At 43.8% G+C, this 21,518-nt stretch overlaps 2 protein-coding genes across 3 annotated transcripts in view; one reads left to right on the top strand and one right to left on the bottom strand.

Annotated features, from left to right (window-relative positions):
- SLC7A9 (solute carrier family 7 member 9) overlaps positions 1-2,416 on the top strand; it is a 37,043-nt gene extending 34,627 nt beyond the window's left edge. The window contains exon 12 of the mRNA XM_061387892.1: positions 2,141-2,416. Coding sequence (XP_061243876.1) covers positions 2,141-2,194 — 54 coding nt within the window. The 3' untranslated portion in view covers positions 2,195-2,416. The remainder of the gene's footprint in view (positions 1-2,140) is intronic.
- The window catches only part of TDRD12 (tudor domain containing 12), a 76,055-nt gene that overhangs the window by 2,779 nt on the left and 51,758 nt on the right, over positions 1-21,518 (bottom strand). For both annotated transcript variants that reach the window (XM_061387887.1, XM_061387888.1), the window contains exons 18-31: positions 21,389-21,517; positions 20,431-20,548; positions 19,710-19,849; positions 19,362-19,579; positions 16,680-16,779; positions 13,059-13,246; positions 11,544-11,754; positions 10,317-10,409; positions 8,204-8,376; positions 2,062-2,171; positions 623-683; positions 424-537; positions 184-337; positions 24-99 (exon numbers count right to left, since the gene is read on the bottom strand). In XM_061387887.1, coding sequence (XP_061243871.1) covers positions 24-99; positions 184-337; positions 424-537; positions 623-683; positions 2,062-2,171; positions 8,204-8,376; positions 10,317-10,409; positions 11,544-11,754; positions 13,059-13,246; positions 16,680-16,779; positions 19,362-19,579; positions 19,710-19,849; positions 20,431-20,548; positions 21,389-21,517 — 1,885 coding nt within the window. The remainder of the gene's footprint in view (positions 1-23; positions 100-183; positions 338-423; positions 538-622; positions 684-2,061; positions 2,172-8,203; positions 8,377-10,316; positions 10,410-11,543; positions 11,755-13,058; positions 13,247-16,679; positions 16,780-19,361; positions 19,580-19,709; positions 19,850-20,430; positions 20,549-21,388; position 21,518) is intronic.

Here is a 21,518-nt window from a genome sequence, read left to right as displayed (position 1 = left end):
GGAGTGGGTGCACCTGCTCTTACCTTTGGCAAAGTGGCTATCCTCCTTATCCTCGTCACAGTCTTCCCAGTGATCAAAATCAAAAGCCACATTGGGATTCTGTTCAACATAACACTTTACATTACTTGAGAGAATAAAACATACTCAGCGTGTTAAGACCAAGCATGGTTGACTTCTACTCACCCTCTGTTTGAGTAAGCCACACCAAGACTCCCTTTGCTCTTTTGCAAGAGTGATTACAGGTTCGTCATATTTAATTATGCATTTGCAATCATCTTTTATTATGTTGGCTTGCAGCTCCAAATCAGCCAAGTAAAATTTCTCTCCTACCCAGGCACTAGATTTACAAAAAGAAATAAAGTCAGCCTTTTAAAACATTAGAAATTACTTCTATTTTGTTTTATAAGCTATACATAAACCCACCTGAAAACAACTCTATCTCTAAAGTATTTACATTTATAATCTTTTACGTTCCTTATTTTTATCTTCAGTATGACCACATCCTCTTTTTGGAACCATTTTATTTGTGGGTGGAAGCTGGAAGAAAGGGAAGAGGATTATATACTCATCTCTGTGTATGTGCTAGGCAAGTAAGGAAAGCAGACCCCAGCAACGAGCATACCTTTTCGGCGGCTCTGCAGTTTTGTTAATGGAAGCACCTCCAGTGTTTTTAGGTAAAGTTTCTGTCCAAAAAGTCAAATTTTCCTATAGGTTATTTATATGTGACTCCATAATATATAACATATATATTACAAAAAACATGTATATATGACTCCATTATATATATATTATATATATATATTATATGTACTTTTGGCATTTTATGCAACTTTTAGTTGAACTACTAAGAATATGAGCATAAACTTCATAGTAACCAAAGTATCCAGTTGCAAAGAACAATTTAAAAAAGTAAAATGTACATCATTTAGTGTAACTAATAGAACAAATACTAGATTAAGAAAAGAACTATTTACCTTGACCAGTATTATGATTAAACAATCGGGAATGTAAACTCTGTGAAAAAGGACCACATGTAATTGTTGGCCATAGGACACCACTGCTCCAACGTCCCTGCTATCTCAACCTGCTAGGACCCCTAACAGTTTCCAGAACAGCAGTCAGTACATGCAAGGACCACTGCAGCACATAACATTCTGTAAATCAGTGCAATTGAAATTCTCAATCTAAAACATCTGAGGCGTTCAAAGACTTGAGCAAAAATGTTTATAAGGGGCTTTGTTAACAACAGTCAAAAGCTGAAAACAATGTCTTTCAACAGGGAAATGGGGAAATAAATTGCAGTATATTCATCACAGAATGAAAGCGAAAGTGAAAGTCACTCAGTCATGTCTGACTCTTTGCAACCCCGTGGACTATATGGTCCATGGAATTCTCCAGGCCAGAATACTGGAGTGGGTGGCCTTTCCCTTCTCCAGGGGATCCTCCCAACCCAGGGATCAAACCCAGGTCTCCCACATTGCAGAGGGATGTGGTAATGTCCCTCATTATGGGACATAATGTGGGATGTCTCTCAACATTACCAGTTGAGCCACAGTGGAAGCCCATACCACAGAATATAACTCAGCAATAAAGTGCCACTGCTACTTACAATAATCTAGATGAATTTCACAGACATAATGCTGAATGAAAGAAGACACGAGAGTGTGTACCACGTGCTTCCAATTCAGCAACACTGATGGTATCGCAAGTAAGAACAGGGCTCCTAGGCAGGGTTACAGACAGGAAGGGTATATAAGGGAGACCACTGGGATTCTGGAAATGGCCAACAGCTTGACCTGGGTCGGGTAATGGACATGTACACACAGGAAAATTCTGTATGTTTAAGATCCGTGCACTTTTACTGGATGGAGCATTATACCTCAAATGACAAAAAGGAAAAAAGTTACAGAAAAAAACATTGGAAGCGGAATTGTCAAAAATAGAAAGTTAGGTAACATCAGTTTACATCACCTTCTAATTCATCTAAAAGTGGAAAGCCTAAACATCAGAAAATGTCCAAGCATTAGTGACTTTAAATTACCCATCTTTTAAATAACCAACCATGCTTTTGGTTTTCTGAGTTTGTCTTGGCGTCAGTTCCTCTCTCTGAGCCCTTGTCCTCTTGCTGTGTGCTCGGCAGACAAGCACTGTCTTCTCTGGAAGAAGGTACCCTGGGCGGAAGAGGCAGAGGTGAACCATGAGATGAAGAGAGAAACAATCTGGCTCCCTCCAGGATTTCCAGCAAGAGGGAGGCAGGCCAGCCACACACGGCTGAGAAGTGCCTCCTACAGCAGTCAGACCTGCGTACAACTTACGGCTCACTGGCAGATGCCAGGCAGGTCAGCCAGCCTGGGCACTGCTGGCGTCAGGGGCCGAGTGGCTGGTCGACATATGTCATACAACAACTGCAGGAACTCAAGTGCCAAAATAAAATTCTTTTCAAATCACTTAACTGTGAGAATTGTATGCACCGCTGCCCACTTCAAAGAGGATAAAAGAGCAGAAAGTACAAGCCATCTCCTTTCCTCTCCTGTCCCAGCTTCCTAGACACCCTCTTACCACTCTGGATCTATTGCTAGAAACATTCTTTGCAAGAAAAAGCAAATACTGCCCTCTGTATCTTTCTATCTAGAACACACACACGTTTAAACACATGGGAACCTACTACATTACATTCACTTTTCTATGCCTTACTTTACTGTACTTAATAACTGGAGATTACACCATATCAATATATAGAGGGCAATCTCATTCTTATAAAAAACTGTGTTTTTCTTTTGGTTGTTTTAACAGGTAACCACATACATGTGGTTCAGTATTTTAGAAATAGATAGATAGGTCTACACAGTGAAAAATCTCTCCCCTCCCCTGTTCCCCAGTCACCAATTTCCTTTCCCAAGGGAGAAAACAGAAATCATTTCTTGTGCATCATTTTTGAGTTAATGAAACCTAAAGGAGCAAACCTATACGAATACACGTATACACACCCTTATGGATAGGGAGTGTGCGTGTGTGTGTCTCCAAAGGCACGTCTGACTGACACATATGAAGCCTGTGGCATGGAGGGCAGTGCCCCATGGTCCAACCACTCAGGCATGGACCCCTTTCTCAGGCTTTGTTCCCCTCACCACCATGCAGCCTTAGACCCTCCGTCGCCCACCCTCTTCTTCCGCCACGGCTCTGACCTCCTCCTCCTGGCCCTCATTTACTGGGGATCAGTTCCTTCCTCCTCCGCCATGACTGTCCTCAAACACCAGCAAACTAGAGCCTCCCCATCCACTTTCCTGCACTCTAGGTTTATACCTCAATAACCTGAAACTCAAGTCCCAGACCCGCTTGGTGTCTCCTCCCCTCTGAGCTGGCTGCTCTCTGGGAAACATCCTCGAACAGCCAACCCTGCCACTATCTTCTTAGTCCTGAAGACTCAGAATGACACAATTATACACGTTCCCCTGTGTCTGTCAACCTTTCAGGTCCCCAGACTCTGTCCCCCTTTCCAGTCTGCTGTGAGAATGGCGCCATGCTCCTCGATTCTGGTCCAGGAAATGCACAGCTGCCTATTCATCTCCCGAAACGGAGCCCCTTCCTGGGAGGCAAGCGTCCTCTGTGGCTCCCGTGGTCTCTGCACTTCCCTCCATGTGTGACCACAGGCGTCCAACCCTCCTGTGCGACCGCAGAATCATCTGTGCACAGGCACTGAGCAGGGTGCTTGGTTCAGAGCCGGGCTCAGCAGTAGCTGTGGGGCTCCCTGTAAGTGATCCACCTTTGTCTTGAATAAACCTACTCAACTGCAGTGGCATCTTCAGTTTTAAAAGAATATCTCAAAAGTAAGTAAGAAGGACTTCCCTGGCGGCGCAGTAGATAGGAGTCCACCTGCCGGTGCAGGGGACATGGGTTTCATCCCTGGTCCGGAAGATTCCACAAGCTGCAGGGCAACTAAGCCGTGCGCTACAACTACTGAGCCTGTGCTCGAGAGCCCGAGTGCCGCAACCACTGAAACCCGTGTACCCAGAGCCTGTGTTCTACAGCGAGAGAAGCCACCGCAGCGAGAAGCCCGCGCTCTGTAACAGCTAGAGAAAGCCCGAGCGGCAAAGAACACCCAGCACAGCAAAAAAAAAAAAAAAAAGCAAGCATGGAACAGTTTTGTTTCCTGAACATGTACAGAAACCAAAACATATTCTAATCCCACAGGTACCCGATTTCATTAAGACAGAAAACCCTGTAAACTTCAGACAGTTTTCATCTTTGCCATGTTCTCTGAAATTCCCCTACTCTGAGCAGTAATTTAGGAACACTTCAAGGTCTCCCATGATCACAGCACTAAATCCGCCCAACAGTTTTTGGTCCTTATTTCACGTGGCCTCAGGAGCACCGTGCAGCTCACGGCTCCCTGGTCCGTGAAACTCCTCCTTCACTGCCATCCTGGATGCTCCCCCTGACCCCAGCTGGCTCCAGGCTGCACCTTCTCAGATGCCCACTGCCGGCCACCTCTCAGCATTAGAGGCCCTTCAGCTGGCTCTCGACACCCAGCGTCTGCTGACCACACCCTTGAGACCACACTCTCACACAGGTACATTCAGAAATCGGCTGCTTCGCCCACCTCCACTACCATCCCAGCCTGAGCCACAGTCATCCTGTCCCGACCCGGGCACAGACTTCGTCCCCTCCCGTCTCTTCTCAACACAGCAGCCCAGGGTGCTCTGATTAATAAGTTTTTCCTCTGCTCAAAACTCTCTCACGGCTCCACTTCCTCCTCCTCCGAGCCTACTCCTTGCACTGGCCACGGGGTTCAACAAAATCCGACCCCCGTACCACTGCACCCCTTCCACCTAGACTCTCCCCTTGTTTACTCCTCTGATCACTGTACCTCCCTCTCTGGTCCTGGAACCAAGGAACAACCAAGCCTTTTCCTGCCCACTCGGGTCTTCGCCTCTCGACATCTGCCTGGGTCAGGACTCAGCTCTACTGTCTTGGCTCACCATCTCAGGCCCCAAACCACCCTCCCTTCCCTTCTGCATTAATCTGCTCCATCTCACATACCACCATCTGATCCCATATGTATCTCTGTAACATCTTTATTGTCTTTCTCTCCCCATTAAAATGTGAGTCCTTCATCTATTTATTTCACTACTGCATGCCTAGTAGACACTCAATAAATGTTTGCTGAATAAATGAATGAATTTTTAAAATTTCAGCTTTACCTACTGGCAACTTCAATTCAAAGTATTTATCTGTTAATCAGGTCAACTGAAACAAAGTTAGACTGAAGAAATATTCCAGCATCCAAAACAAATCGGTAGACTAGGACACTCCAAGTTCCTATTTCCCTCTAGATAACACTGAAAGAACTTCCTGTTTCCCCAGCTCCACTCCTGAAGCCAGAGAGGGCAGAGCCGACCTTGTGAATTATTTGTGTAGTCCTTTCTAAGCTGTGTGGAGCCAAGACAAGACACTCGCTCAGAAAAGTCCTAAGATGACCCTAAGCTTTCACCTCAGGCTGATTTCTAGGGCAGAAGGTGGATAAAACAGGACACTTGTGCATTGCTGGTGGGAACACAACACTTAGCTGCTGTGGAAACAGGTTGTCAGTTTAAAAAATGAAACACAGAACTGCCACAGGATCCAGAAACTCCGGAAGACCTGGAAGTAGGAACTTAGGTGTCTGCACACCAGTGCTCACAGCAGCACCATTTACAGCAGCCAAATATCCACTACAGGTGAGTGGATACCAAAATGCAGTGCTCCCAGGGAAGGCCAGTGTAGCCATGCAGTGCAAGATTTTTCAGCCTTAAAAAGGACAAAAGTTTGACATCTGCTATAACATGGATAAACCTTGAAAACATTATGCGAAATGAAATAAGCCAGACAGAGAAGGACAAATGTTGTAGGCTTCCCTTGGTGTGAGGTGCCCAGGATAGGTAAATTACTGGGAACAAAGCACAGAGGAGGTTCCCGGGGGCTGAGGGGACAGAAGAAAGGGGGTTACGGCGTAACTGGGCGCAGGGTGTCTGGTTGGGATGTTGAAAACTTCTGCAAATGGACTGTGCTGACGGTTACACAACGACGTGAATGTACGCGCGGCCACTGAGTTGTGTACTTAATATTAGTCAGAGGAAAACATCGTATACTAACACACATACGTGGAATCTTGGGAAAATGGGACAGATAAACGAGCCCATGTGCAAAGCAGAAATAGAGACACAGAGAAAAAACATACAGTCACCAAAGGGTGGAAGCGGGGTGGGATGAACTGGAAGATGGGGACTGACATACATACACTGCTATGTATAAAACAGGTAACTAATGAGAACCTACTGTATAGCTCAGGGAACTCTACTCAGAGCTTTGTGGTAACCTAAATGGGAAGGAAATTCAAAAAAGAGACAATATGTGTATACACATAGCTGATTCACTTTGCCGTAGAGCAGAAACTAACAGAAGATTGTAAAGCAACAACACTCCAACAAAATTTTTAAAAAATAGTTACAGTGATAGATTTTATGCGTATTTTACCACACTTCGAAAAAAAAGTGAGAAATTCTGTTATGTATATTTTAACACAATTAAAATGCAGTTTAAGAAATTACCGATAATTTTGCTAGCTGTGATAACAGCACTTTAGTCAAGTTTTTTAAAGCCTTTTGTTGTCCCACATCCTCACCAACACTTGGTATTTCCTTTCTCTCATTTCCCATGGCTATGAAGTGGTACCGCTCCACTGTGATTTTAATTTGCATTTCCCTGATGAGTAATGAGCCTGAGGACCCTTTCACATATTAATCACTGGACAGCTAATCAATGAATTGGACATTGCGCAGTGTCTGGTCACATGTTTTGTCCTGTTTTCTACTGCTGCTGGAGGGATTGGGGGCAGGAAGAGAAGGGGACGACAGAGGATGAGATGGCTGGATGGCATCACTGACTCGATGGATGTGAGTCTGGGTGAACTCTGGGAGTTGGTGATGGACAGGGAGGCCTGGCGTGCTGTGATTCATGGGGTCGCAAAGAGTCGGACACAACTGAGCGACTGAACTGAACTGAACTACTGCTGCTGCTAAGTCACTTCATTCGTGTCCGACTCTGTGTGACGCCATAGACGACAGCCCACCAGGCTCCCCCGTCCTTGGGATTCTCCAGGCAAGAACACTGGAGTGGGTTGCCATTTCCTTCTCCAATGCATGAAAGTGAAAAGTGAAAGTGAAGTCGCTCAGTCGTGTCCGACTCCTAGTGACCCCATGGACTGCAGCCCACCAGGCTCCTCCATCCATGGGATTTTCCAGGCAAAGTAGTGGAGTGGGGTGCCATTGCCTTCTCCTAAGTGTCCGCTGTTTCTGACTGAAAGGAGCTCTTGATGCAAGTCCTTCTGGTGAACACACATGCTGAGTCCAATCCTCCCGTCTAGGGGCTGCCAGTATACTCTCTCAGAGACTTCACAAGTCTCTCTGTCTTGCTGTGGACATGAAAACTGGTACAACCCACCTGGAAAACTGTTGAGCAGTTTCAATTCCATTCCATCAAAAATACATTCATTAGTGCACCAAAGCACATGACGAAGAAATGTTTAAAGTACCACCTGAAGTGGCCCAGACCTGGAAATTCCTCCCACCCACAGAATGGGGAAAGAAATCACACTGTGTTCATACAATGGAATATGACACAGCAATAAGAACCCATGGTCTACAGCTGCACACACAACATGGATGAATTCCACAAGCAACAGTTAAACACACCAGGAGACACAAGAGACACACGGCATGGCTCAGAGAACGAGCCCGGGAAGAGTCATCTGCGTTGTTTTGTGTCTGGAAGGCGGCTGCCCTTGCGGAGAACCAGGAGGCAGCTCTGAGTGGCACCCGGTTTCTGAGCTGGGCCAGTTTCCACGCTCAGAAAACCCATTAAACCATACTTGGTCTGTGTTTGCCTTTCTGGATGTGTGGTGTCAATAAGAAGCTAACAAAAGTTCACTCTGTAAGCAGTATGGTGAAATAATATATTTGGAATTTGTTTTATAATAAGTCAAGCCAAAACAAAAGTGTGGGCTGGAGTGTGAATAAAATCAGACTCCCCAAATGTTGGTAATTATTGAGTGATGGGAACACAGAGACTCATTAGACTACTCTACTTTCAGCAAAAATGTTCATACCACTTGTGAGTTCTATTTCCACCAAACAGCTCTTCCAAAGGGGGACAAAAATCCACTTACAGGGTCTGGTTCAGGCTTTCTTCAAAAGATGGCATTTTAGCTCCTTTGTATAATTTTTTCAGTTGTTCTACATGTTCTGAGTTATCAATGCCCATTCCCATTGACAAAATTTCAGCTCGAACATTATAATCAATGACAGAAGTTTTCAAGTTTGAAAGTTTTGTAATGTGCACCTTGAATCAAAGAAAAAATACAAAGTTTACAAGAACCACACTTAGAACTTTAGATGAGTCACAAACATTCTCTCACGGCCTCCCTATCTCACTGTGCAATGCTCAGTGCACCAGGACACATGCCACCACGTGCAAGGGTCTCCTCGTCAGAGTCTTCCAGAACCCAGCCTCGTACTGGGAAACACGACCAGGTGTGGAGCAGGCGCCAAGATCAAGTCCCGGAGTAAAACCCCAGACAAGACCCAGCCGTGATGCTGTAACCACACACACAACTCTTAGATCTTTCTGGTTTTCCTCTCATACTCTCACCTCTCCTAACAATAGGGCTCAGGTTCTGTAGAGGCCCAGAAAGGGCCTATGCCAAGGCTCTAGATCCTGTATCTTGGACAGTTTCCTCCACTTGTTTTTTTTCTGCAACCAAAATATTCTCATCCATTTCAGTTTACACAAAATTAAGTAAAACATGGAAATCTGCAATTGTCTGCTTCCTTTGGTGGGAGGTGTGGCCCCAGGGCTTTCCTGGGTTGGGGGAGCAGACCAGGCTAGCAAGGCAGGCACACCTCCCCTGGGACCAGGAATTGGGAACACTCTCCCATCCAGGAACAGGGAAGAACCTTTCTCCTCTCAGGCTGGGGACCACCCTGCTATAGGAGGAGAAGGCGGTGGGGTGTGTCTGTTTTCCCTCCAAGGTGCCACTGACATGGTTACACTTTGGAGCTGAGGAAGCATATTTGCCACGTGGGTTTTCTTTTTTTTTTTGCTTCATTCTCTTGGCTGTAGTTCTAAAAAAAATCCTTGCTTATTAATAAAGTTTCCATTTTATTTCTATAATAAAGAACCACTACAATATTATTATGACATCAACTAAGAACCGCCCCCCCTTCCCAATCTCTTCATTTACCTACACTGGTGGTATCTACCTTCCCTTCTAAAAATCATTTTCTCCTCTTACTTGTAAATCTTATACCCAAACTCATCTTTTTCAGTGTTAAGGCTTTTTCACTCTTAGGGGGAAAAAAAAAACTTTTAACAAAGCAGCTTTTATGAACTGAATTCTTTTAAACTTTATAAATAATCATAATAATTACGATTTAAGTCTAATAGAGCAAAACTCTGAAGTGAAAAGTAGAGTCCCTGGGGTGCAAGCACAGTGGAGATGCTGCTGGCCTGAAAGTGGATCTCAGAGGGGATGCCCGAGGCCCTGGCCTTGCCTTCTGTCCCACTGCCCACCCCCACAGCAGCTCCACAGGGCAGCTGTCTGCTTATGCGTGGAACCCCAGTGCCCCATACAGGTCCAGGCACACAGGAGGTGTTCAATAAGTATTCGGTGAATGGATGAGGTAGAAACCATGAACATAATAAAACCTGTCTTGGAAAGTCCGAGGACGGAATCCTCCACACTGGTGACCACTTTTAAGATTGTTCACAACTAGACCAGCACACGGCTGTGCTCCTGCAGGGCAGGGACTGCCCCAGGGTTTCCCACCACTGTGGGCAGAGGGCTGTGAGAGGAGAATAATGGTGCACAATCGACGCCTGGGAAAGAACTGTAAACGGCAGAGACTGTCGCGTGTACTAACAACAGTTCCATGAATTTTCTCTTGGTTGTACATGTGAGTACTTGCGATTTATACGCACATGGCTGTGAGCACTGGGTTACAACATAAAAGATTCCCTTAAACCATAAAACCCATGACCACACATTCGTGACCCAAATAACACGAGACAAGCTCTCCTTCACACAGAGCCCTTATCAAATAAGCCTCCATTTATGTGAGGCAGAGAGTTATTTAAGCAACAGGTTAGAATAATTTGGATAATTTCAAGGGCCTGGAAGATCCCATGGCAGGCTGCAGTCCATGGGGTTGCGGAGTTGGACATGACTTAGGGACTGAGCACATTCAAACACATGTTTCTTTTCAAGAAAACTGCATTCTTACCATTGGATCAATCCAAACTGTATTTCCTAAAGCCAGTATCACTTTTGCATCATGCAGTTTTCCAATGATTTTATGATGAATGTACCTAGTAACCTGAAAAAAATACACATAAGTAAATTTATCTGAAGCTTTAAGGAAATACTTAATTCTGTACGTGCTCAATAGTTTCACAAGAAGCTTTTCCGCGCCTTTCATTTGAGCCTCACGACCACCCCACGAAGCAGGTTACGGAGGCCATAATGCCCTGACACCAACAAGGGTAACCACCAGTGGAGAAGGATGAGGACAGGTGCCAAGTCCCAAGCACACAATATTCCTGCTGCTCCCTAGGAGGAGGCCACACGCGGGGGCTGCTCACACCAATGACCCTGGGGCTAAGGGGCCCTGGTCTCCACTACCAGTGGGACTCTCTCTCTCACTCTCATCCAACTTCTCAAGAAATAAACATCCATCATTTAAAGACAGGCTGACAGCTGACAGAGGAATAAGAGCTGTGCATCCACATTAGGAAACATGTGGTATGGGGCGTCCACAGGACGGCCCTGCGCTCAGGACGCACCCTTGCATCTGTCCTCAGTGCCCTGTCTACAACCCAAACTGTTCGCTTTGCACCTACAACAGCTTCTTTCACATCCTATTCATCAGACTGTATGAAACGTAACCTTCCTCTGAAGAATTAAAAGCCTTGTTATGAACAGGAATCACTGCTCTGGTGATGAGCAAGACTGTCTGCCTAGTCTCTCCGCCTACCTGGGACAGCCGTGTGCTCTGCGTCTCGGCACAGGTGGGCTTCTTCACCTTCAGTGCCTTATCTGGTCTACTTGGTGACATCCTAGTTACCTGTTCTGAAGGACCCAGAGGAAACATCCCTTCCTTTGGAAGCTTTTCTGGACTGACTCTCTTTCCTTGCTCATCTTCCCAACTCCAGTGGAATTACCTGGTCCCTCCAGAGAGGTAACAGGGGTATCCAGTCTTGTAGCTACATATTTTATACCAATTCTAAGTCTGGAAGCACTATCAATAATGATGGCCAATCATGTCTGGCACCCCTCTGGGGATTCAGAGCTACGTTCAGAGCACAGCGCTGGGAAGTGCATCCCTGCCCAGAAACACGAAGCATTTCACCCAAATCCAGTACTCCAAATTCAAATATACCTCAACTCCATGTTTATTCTGGGTTAAATAAATTCTAGAAGTCAACAAATACAAAAAGCCCAAATAACCCACCTTTGGATTCCATTCAATTTCATTGTCCGCGGGTTTCACTCTACAAACGATAAACTCCACAGCTTGCGGGGGCAGTGTGTGGAAACTCTCTGGGAGGTGCAGCAACTGGTCTCTTGTGACGAGTCCAGTCCTGCCTTCATCTATGAATTTCACAAGGACATGATCCAGGGCCCACGTGTCCTCCTTCTGGCGCATCTCCAACACCTGAACCCTGCAGAACAACAGTGGCCTCAGACTGACACAGAGACCCAAAGGGAAATTAACGTCGCCTCAACTTACTTGCTAAAAGCAAACCGCACAGAAGTTTCCCCCAAACTGCAGGGCTTAACTCCATACTAGAAATAAAATAGCTAGAGTCAGCAAGAGCACTTAGCCCTGATTTATTTATTCAATTCAAGTATAAGGGCTTCCCTAGTAGCTCAGATGGTAAAGAATCTGCCTACAATGCAGGAGATCTGGGTTTGATATCTGGTTCAGGAAGATCCCCTGTTGAAGGAAATGGCTACCCACTCCAGGATTCTTGCCTGGAGAATTTCACGGACAAAGGAGCCTGGTAGACTATAGTCCATGGGGTCACAAAGAGTCAGACATGACTGAGCAATTGACACTTTCACTTCATACTTATGTATAAAAGATAGTGTAGCATTCTGAAAAGAGGAAATTCCTTTATCTGACAAGTTAAATGTTCCAAGGTTCTCAATCTGGGCTATCATCAAGAGAGGACAGGTGTGGCATTCAGCGGACATGGGAGCACACACCACGTGATGCAGGATGGAACCCTGACTGTCGCTTCCTGAGCTGACCTTAGACAACTCACCTAACCTTGCCAGGGCTCAGTATACACACACAGTGAAAGTCGTTCAGTTGTGTCCGGCTCTTTGTGACCCCATGGACCATACAGTCCATGAAGTTCTCCAGGCCAGAATACTGGAGCGGGTAAGCCTTTCCCTTCTCCAGGGGATCTTCCCATCCCAGGGATCGAACCCAGGTCTCCCGCATTGCAGGAAGATTCTTTACCAGCTAAGCCACCAGAGAAGCCCAAGAATACTGGAGTGGATAGCCTATCCCTTCTCCAGCAGATCTTCCAGACCCAGAAATTGAACCAGGGTGTCCTGCATTGCAGGTGGATTCTTTCCCAGCTGAGCTACCAGGGAAGCCCAGGACTCAGTCAGCTTATCTGTAAAATGAGAACTGTGCTCATTTTATGGGAATTTGTAAGAATTCCATGAGTTAAAGATGCACGTACGTGCAGGACAGTGACAGCTCGATGACAGTCACATATAAATGCCACCCTGTCATCCATGCTCTGTGCTCAGCAGTCCCGTGGCCAATGGGCTCGGGAGTAGAGCTGAGCTGGGCATGTGGGCACACGACCCTGACACCACCCTCCTGGGAGGCAGCGGGGCTCAGTATATGCACACTGGTCAGATGGACAGAGATGAAAATAGGGATTCAATACCATTTAACGTTACCTTATACTTCACAACTTGTAGAGATGAAAGAGAGACATTTTACCTGTGAAAAACTGATTTTTCTGCTAACCCATATAATCCAAATTTCTCTATCTTTTCAACAGTTGCTTTATTACTGGAGTCTTCAAAATACTCTTTCATCTCAGCATTAAGAGTTGCACAAAGATCCTCATGTTTATCAACTATACGACCAAAGTAATTTGTTGCATTCAAAACATAAAAGGGTATTATCTGAAATATAAACAGTAAAGTGCAAGTGAAATTTGCTTAGTCATGTCCGACTCTTTGCAACCCCATGGTCTATACATATATAGCCCATGGAATTCTCCAGGCCATGATACTGGAGTGGGTAGCCTTTTTCTTCTCCAGGGGATCTTCCCAACCCAGGGATCGGACCCAGGTCTCCTGCATTGCAGGCGGATTCTTTACCAGCTGAGTCACAAGGGAAGCCCATAAACAGTAAACATATCCAGAAAACAAACTCATTAGATGTTGGTAGGAATGCAATAAGGTATAGTCACTTTAGAAAGTTTTGCAGTTTCTTACAAAGCAAAATGGTCTTACTGTATACAATCACAGATAACAGTCACACTCGTTTGTATTTATCCAAGTAACTTCTGCCTACACAAAAATCTGCACTTGAGTATTAATCATAGCTTCATTAATAATTGCCAAAAACTAGGAGCAGCCAAGATATCCTTCAGTAGGTGAATGGATAAACTGTAGCACACTCAGCAATAAAAATGACCTGCTGCTGCTGCTGCTAAGTTGCTTCAGTTGTGTTTAACTCTGTGCGACCCTATAGACAGCAGCCCACCAGGCTCCCCCGTCCCTGGGATTCTCCAGGCAAGAACACTGGAGTGGGTTGCCATTTCCTTCTCCAATGCATGAAAGTGAAAAGTGAAAGTGAAGTCGCTCAGTCGTGTCCGACTCTTCGTGACCCCATGGGCTGCAGCCTCCCAGGCTCCTCCATCCATGGGATTTTCCAGGCGAGAGGACTGGAGTGGGGTGCCATTGCCCTAGTGAGCCATAAAAAGGCAAGGAGGAATCTTAAATGCAAACTGCTGAATGAAGAGTGAGTTCAAGAAGCCTACACACTCTATGACAGCAACTACATGACATTTTGAAAAGGGGAAAACTACACAGACAGTAAAAAGATAGGTGACTGCTAGGAACTCTGGGGAAGGGTGGGTAGAGCACTCAGGCGATTTTCAGGGCAGTGAAAGTCCTCTGTGTGATACTGTAACAGTTACATGTGTCACCATACATTTGTAAAGTCTACAGAAGGAACACGGCAAAGAGTGAACCTTAAAGTATAGGTTTCAGTTAATAATAATCTATCAGTATTGGCTCATCAATGTCACACATGTACTACAATAATGAAAAATATTAACAATAGGGGAAACTGGTGGGGTCGGGTAGGAGGGACTGAGAGGGGAATTCTGTATTTTCTGCTCAGCTTTTCTGTAAAACTAAAACTGCTTGAAAAAATAAAATATATTAATTAAAATAACAACAACAAAAGAGCAGATGCGTAAAAACCACTCACACCACAAGAGCTGCAAGGTACCCTGTCCGTGCAGGAAGCAGCACTGGGAGGCAAGAGCGTGCCCGAATGACTGAGAACAGGAAGACCCCACAGGGCAGCAGGTAGTCACTGAGGGCACACTGGGCCTGGGTGACGAGGGCAGCTGACACTGGAGCATTTCCACGAGCTCTGACAGTGGGGGAAGGCTGGCCCCACGAGACTTCCACTGTCCACCCAGGGACAAGAGAGACGAAGGAGGAGAAAGGCCAGACACACCTTGGGGGAGGGACACAGAGCCCGGGCATTTCAAACATCTCAGAAACTGTGTTCCCATTTTTTTTTTTTTTTAACAAGACATGGAAACAACAGAAATGAAAACTCTGTGAAATTATAGAAACCTGACCCACATCGCTTTCTTAAATTTAGGGGAAAGGAATTTTATCTAAAAATGAACAACAGCAAAGTATCAAGGTCAAATTCCATATTAAGTTATAAAATAAAAAAGAGAATAAGCAGCAGAATAAGTTGCTAGACACAATGAAAGCCACTAGGAACGTGTATCCACAAAACAGATGAAAACTGTAACCTCTGCTTTCAAAACAAGCTGCCTTTCAGCTTGTTAATGAAGAAATTAAGAAAAGTGATATACACTATAAAACAACATAAATCACAATTTTAAACTGTAGAAATGAAGTGACAGAACTTCCAAATTTCTAAATAATTAGAAATTAAAGAAAAAAATCATTTCAGCAATAAAAACTGTATTGGAGTTGAATGGAGATTCACCCCACCCGCCCAATCTGCTCCAAAGAAAACTGTCTCTGTGCTAGTTCCCAGGATTTGTGACTGTGACCTCATTGGGGAAAAAGGTCTTTGCAGATGTAATTAAGCATCTCTAGATGAGGAGATTACTGTGGATTATCTCGCTGGGCCCTTCATCTACCGACAAGTGTGCTTTGCAAGAGGCAGAGAGAGAGGTGAAAGCGATGAGGTGGTGAAAGGCACAGGCTGGAGGGATGCAGTACGAGCTGAGACAAGCCAAGGAACACGTGGAGTCAACAGAAGCTGTGAGAGGCAGGGAGAGGATGGGCCTCCCGAGTCTTCAGATGGAGCACAGCCCCCCATTGGCACCTTGATTTTAGACTCTGGCTTCCAGGACAGAGAGAATAAACTTGTGTACAACAGCCCCGGGAAACAAATACAGCACAGCCACACAAGAGGGGAGCACAAGTATGAACGAACCCAACAGATGCACCTTAGGGGAAAGGGAAGGCGAGAACAGAACACTCAAACTCAAAAAGAAGCAAAGCAATAAAATAGTCACAGCAAAGTGACAACTCAACTCAGTAATTCTACTTACACCTCAGAATATCCCCAAAGGAACAGTCATAGATATTCTGAAGAGGGCTGTGTAATCAGCACATTATTTTTAATAGTCCCCAGAGGTAAACTACTTTCTTTCTTAAAATATAACCGAGGACTTCCCTGGTTGTCCAGTGGTAAGGATCTGCCTGCCAATGCAGGAGACACAAGTTTGATCCCTGGTCTGGGAATGTCCCACATGCTGTGGCGCAACTAAGCCTGTTCCCTACAACTACTGAGCCCGTGCTCCGCAACAAGAGAAGCCACCACAATGAGAAGGCCCTGCACTGCAGTGAAGAGTAGACCACGCTCGCTGCAACCAGAGAAAGCCCATGTGCAGCAGTGAAGACCCAGTGCTGTCAGTAAATAAAGAAATAAAATTTATATTAAAAAATTTAAATATAAAATATTTATATATAAACATATATTTAAAATGCTTAAATATAAAGTATTTATATAAAACAAAATATTTAAAATAAAATTTATATATATTTCATATATATATAATTTAAAGTATATATACATATATAAAACTAAAAAGTCCTTAAATTGTTTAAGTGGTTTATCTATCTTCCCAATTTAATCTTCGTTTTCTGAACAAACTGGTACCTTGAAATAAGGCACCATATAAGAACACATACCTAATGTCAGATTAATGGAGGTATGTTAATACTGTCATAATTACATTCTATTAAGTTCTACCACTCAAAAATGAAACTTGTTCATTAAAGCTAACCGTTAATCATTGGACAAAGGATGTTTAACAGAACTTACTCTTATGTATCCAAGCACCGGTAGAGTTTGGCTGGATAACTTCCTTGGTATGTCTACTTCTGGATTAACACGGTGCCGGTCAGGACAGATCCTTCTGTCTCTGAAAAAAAAGAACAGGATTTTAAGCTCAGAAAAAAAAATTTTTTTTCAACATGAATTTTAAAGTATCCTTCAAGAAAATTAATCTATAATTGAAATCAGAGATGCTGTAAAGTAACCATATTAAATCCTTTAGATGACACTGCTGCTGCTGCTAAGTCGCTTCAGTCGTGTCCGACTCTGTGCGACCCCATAGACGGCAGCCCACCAGGCTCCGCCATCCCTGGGATTCTCCAGGCAAGAACACTGGAGTGGGTTGCTATTTCCTTCTCCAATGCATGAAGGTGAAAAGTGAAAGTGAAGTTGCTCAGTTGTGTCCGACTCTTAGCGACCCCATGGACTGCAGCCCACCAGGCTCCTCCATCCATGGGATTCTCCAGGCAAGAGTACTGGAGTGGGGTGCCATTGCCTTCTCTGAAATGTAACATGTAAATAAACAAAATATGCTTCCAAAGTAAAGATTCTGAATCAGAAACACATCACTATAACCTACAACAGAGGCCAATGAACCTCTAAACCAGGAGCCACTTAACCCAAACTGAGAAATAGTTAAAGCTTCAGTTTTAAAAGTCAGTATTTTATTTAAAAGTATTATGGAAATTTTTGCTAATAACATGTATAATGTACCACAATCGAAAAAAGAAGTTAATTTCAACAGTTATCTGTAAATTCCATCCAGTGGATATCTATCAGACATCTACTACATAGTCCCAGAGATCCACTGATCAGCTACTGGCATCGTGTCTGGATCCCTAAGAGACCTCCTGAGTGTTAAGATATACCTGTGCTCTCCAAACTGATCCACAGAATCAATGCATTTGTCAAAACTCCAGCACTGTTTTTGAAGAAACTGACAAGCCTATACTAAAATGAATATGGAGATGCATTAGAATTAAAATGCCAAAATAACCTTTAAGAAGAGCAAAGTCGGAGGACTTACATACCATTTCCCAAGACCCACTATAGTACAAGCTACCTTAAGAAAGTGCAGTACTGGTTTAAGAACAGACAAGTAGACCAATGCAACAGAGAGCATCCACAAACAGATCACATATACTCTTGCCTGTTTATGTCAAAGGCACCAACTCAGTGAGAACACAATGATGTTTTAAATAAAGAAAGCTGGAGCAAGGGATTATCCATACAGAAAAAAGTAAACCTTGTCCATGTCAAACACTATACACAAAAATTTATTCAATATAGATTACAAACCTAAATGTGAAAGCTAAATCTATAAAGCTTCTGGAAGAAAATAGAGGAGAATGTCATAATCTAGAGATAGGCATATATTTCTTATCTAAGAACACACAAAAAATAGTAACTGTAAAGTGCTTCATAGAAATTAAAAATATCTGTTCACTGAGACTCTTGAAAGAGTGAGGACTTCCCTGGTGGCTCAGTGGTTAAGAATCCACCTGACAACGCAGAGTGCCCAGGTTCAGTGCCTGGTCTGGGAAGACGCCACGCGCCACGGGGCCACTGAGGCCACGTGTCACAGCGCTGCGCCTGCCCTCTTGAGCCCGCAGCCGCAGCTACCCAGCCCAGGTGCCACAACTACTGAAGCCGAGCGCCTTAGAAGCTGTGCCCTGCAACGAGAGAAGCCACCACAGTGAGAAGCCTGCGCACCACAACCGGAGAATAGCCCCCTGCTCACTGCAACTACAGAAAGCCCGAGCGCAGCAACAAGGACCCAGTGCAGCCACAACGTATTAATTAATTAAAAGAGGGTGAAAAGGCAAGCCACAGACTGGGAGAAGATTCTCAATGCATATCTGCGTATGTCTGACAAAGCAATTATATCTAGAATAAACAAACTACTCCTATAAATCCATAAACACCTCTTTCCCATTTTAAAAATGGGAGAAAGACCTGAACAGGCGCTTCACAAAAAAGGACGGTCACATGTCCCACAGTCATGTGGAAAGACATTCAACATCATGAATTCTTAGAGCAATGCATATGAAAATCACAGGGATCTACTCCATGCCCCCATGAATACTAAGAGTTGGTGAAGATACAGAGCAATTCAAACTCTCTCATAACTACTGATGGGATCATAAAGTGACAAACCACTTTGGCAAAGTTAAACACCTCTGCCTCATGACCCAGCGATCCCATTCTGAAGTAGACACCCAAGAGAAATGCGGGCACATTTCCACAAAAAGACATGTACAAGAGTGTTCGCAGCAGCTTTATATATAAAACAACTCGCAGGCTCATCCAGAGGAGAATGAATACAGATATAATCACACAATGGAATTCTGAGCCACAAAATAAGTAAATAAAATACCAATACATGGATGAATGCCACAGACAGTTGGCTGAACATACCACAATTCCATTTATATAAAATTCAAAACCTAGCAAAATTAGTCAGTGTTGGTAGACAAAATGAGGGTGGTTACTTCTGGAGGAGGAGCAAACTGGGAAGGAGATGGAGAGGACCTCCAAGAGGGCCCCTCAGAGCTGGGTGTGGTTCACATGGGTTGCATTACCTATATAACCACCCTCAAGCTATAAATGTACCATCTGTGCAGTTTACTGCATATTGTATTTCAAAAAAAACAAAGATGACTGGCTTACTTGCAAAAACCAAAAGCCTTAAGATACGGACAAAGAGGCCTTCTGGCTTTTCTATCTTCTTTGGCTTCCAGAACCCCCGCCGTAAACTCGTACAGCTCTGACGGGATCTTGGCATCTGCTCGCTCCAAGTAGCGCAGGACACCAACTGCGTGGCAGGCATTTCTCTCCGACAGCAGCAAGACAGATTTGGTCTTTTTATCTCCCTGTTCTGCAGAACCCTTAAAATTGGGGGCGAATAAAGGAAGTGAATCATCCACACTGGTCTAAATGATAAAACTTTACAGACTCTAAGTTTGTCATTACGTGGAAAATGCCAGTGAAATAGTAAATAATGCGTATGAGTCAAACCTGTTCAGTTAAACTCTGAAAATGATCGGACATGCAATATAGGCGTCCACCGAAGACTTTTGGAGAGGAAGGAAAACTGAAGTGAATGACACACGTGGCGTCGGTGATGGCCAGGAGTGGGATGCAGTCATCTGTGAGGGCTGGAGAGAGAGAGGTGATGGTCTCAAGAGAGGCTGGGATTGTACCACACCCACTTCATGGAGAAAATTCCAGGAACCATACTTCAAAACATTTATTTTACTGTTGAGATACAAGGAAACTTCTTTCCCATTTCTTTTCCCAAAATTTCAAAGCTCAGTAATTAAATTTCAGAAAAAATAGTCTCCTTTTTAACTTGAAAAATGCCTCTATTACAAATCTAAGCTGCCCATGTAATGCTTTCACTTATTTAATACAAATTGACTTTTGTATTTCCAATACCAAATTTAGCGATCATTTATGACAAGTTTCATCACAGGCATACATATATATGACAGTGATCCTTAAACTCGACTCCAGGGAGCACATCTAGACCAAGGGTTGCTGACCACTGCCCTGGAGATACCTGAATTTCACCTCAATATCAATTAACTGAAGTTAATTTTCACTTTGAAATTAACATTACTAATACATTCTCAATAACTCTGAGAATAAGAAATTTGGAGAAGAGGTAAATAAATCAAAGAATAATTCTCTATTAGTTCAGCCTTCTCTAAATAGAAGTAGAAATTAAAATACTTACCTAATACAATGTGAGAACCAGAACTTAACTTCTTCTTCCATTGTTGTGAAACACTTTTTAAATTAAAAATCATTTCTTTATGCATTTTCAAGCAAAATATGGAATTGCTTTCTACCACCTGAAGATGAAACCAAAGGGGCCAGTTCACACTCAGGAATACAAACTTAAGAGATAATTTTTCATCAATAATTATCAATTACATCAATATAAACCATTTAAAATTATCTGTGAAGGGGTTACCTCACCGATCCACTAATTCTAAGAATGAGATGGTTGTAAATTTAAATAAATATACTTTCAAAATTCTATCATTTATATCTAAAAACTTGCTCCAGTGAAACAAACATTACTTTGCTAAAACTATTTTTCTTCCTTTTAAAATAATGTGTGCATACATGTGTGTGTGTGTGTGTGTGTGTATACTTATGTGTATGTATACTCACCTCTGTAGAGGTATGTACATGAACACATGAAATGTATGGCACTATCGTCAGGAGGGGTTTGCCACTATACCTAGCTCATTTTTGTTGAAATGTGGATGTTCTACTGCTTCTTTTGTACGTGGCCTCGTTTCTACATTTTAGTATTTATACACAATTAGATTAAATCTTTGGCCAATTTATTTGGCTTCTCTGGATAAAATGATGGTATATCTTAGTGTCATCATCTCTACTTTCTTAACCAGAGGGGACAAAGGGGCTGCCACGTGGGCATGAACCGGCTCCTTTCCATGCTCAGCCAGGCCCCCCTTGGCTCTGATGCTCTCAATGTCAGGCCTCCTGCTGTCCTTTCTTACTGTCACAAGTTTTGCTTTATGGCAGAGCCGGTTCTGATGTTGAATTTATAAAATTTTATTTTCTTGTCAAATATGTAACTATTCCAATAATTCTCTGATGACTCCAGATTCAGCCACAGTGTGAACAGGCAAGAAGCACATTTCACGTGTGGCAGGGCTCACCTTACACACTGTTTCTGTCTCAGCTGCGGAACAGGTGAAGATCAAGGTCTTCTGTGCCTGGCTTGGGGTGAAGTCAAGAGTCTGGAGTAAAGTAGAAGTTTTTTCACATTCCAAGCAAAGATGTACGACC

This window comes from Bos javanicus, chromosome 18 (assembly GCF_032452875.1).
Source record: "Bos javanicus breed banteng chromosome 18, ARS-OSU_banteng_1.0, whole genome shotgun sequence".
NCBI lineage: Eukaryota > Metazoa > Chordata > Mammalia > Artiodactyla > Bovidae > Bos > Bos javanicus.
This window is presented reverse-complemented; position numbering and strand designations above follow the sequence as displayed.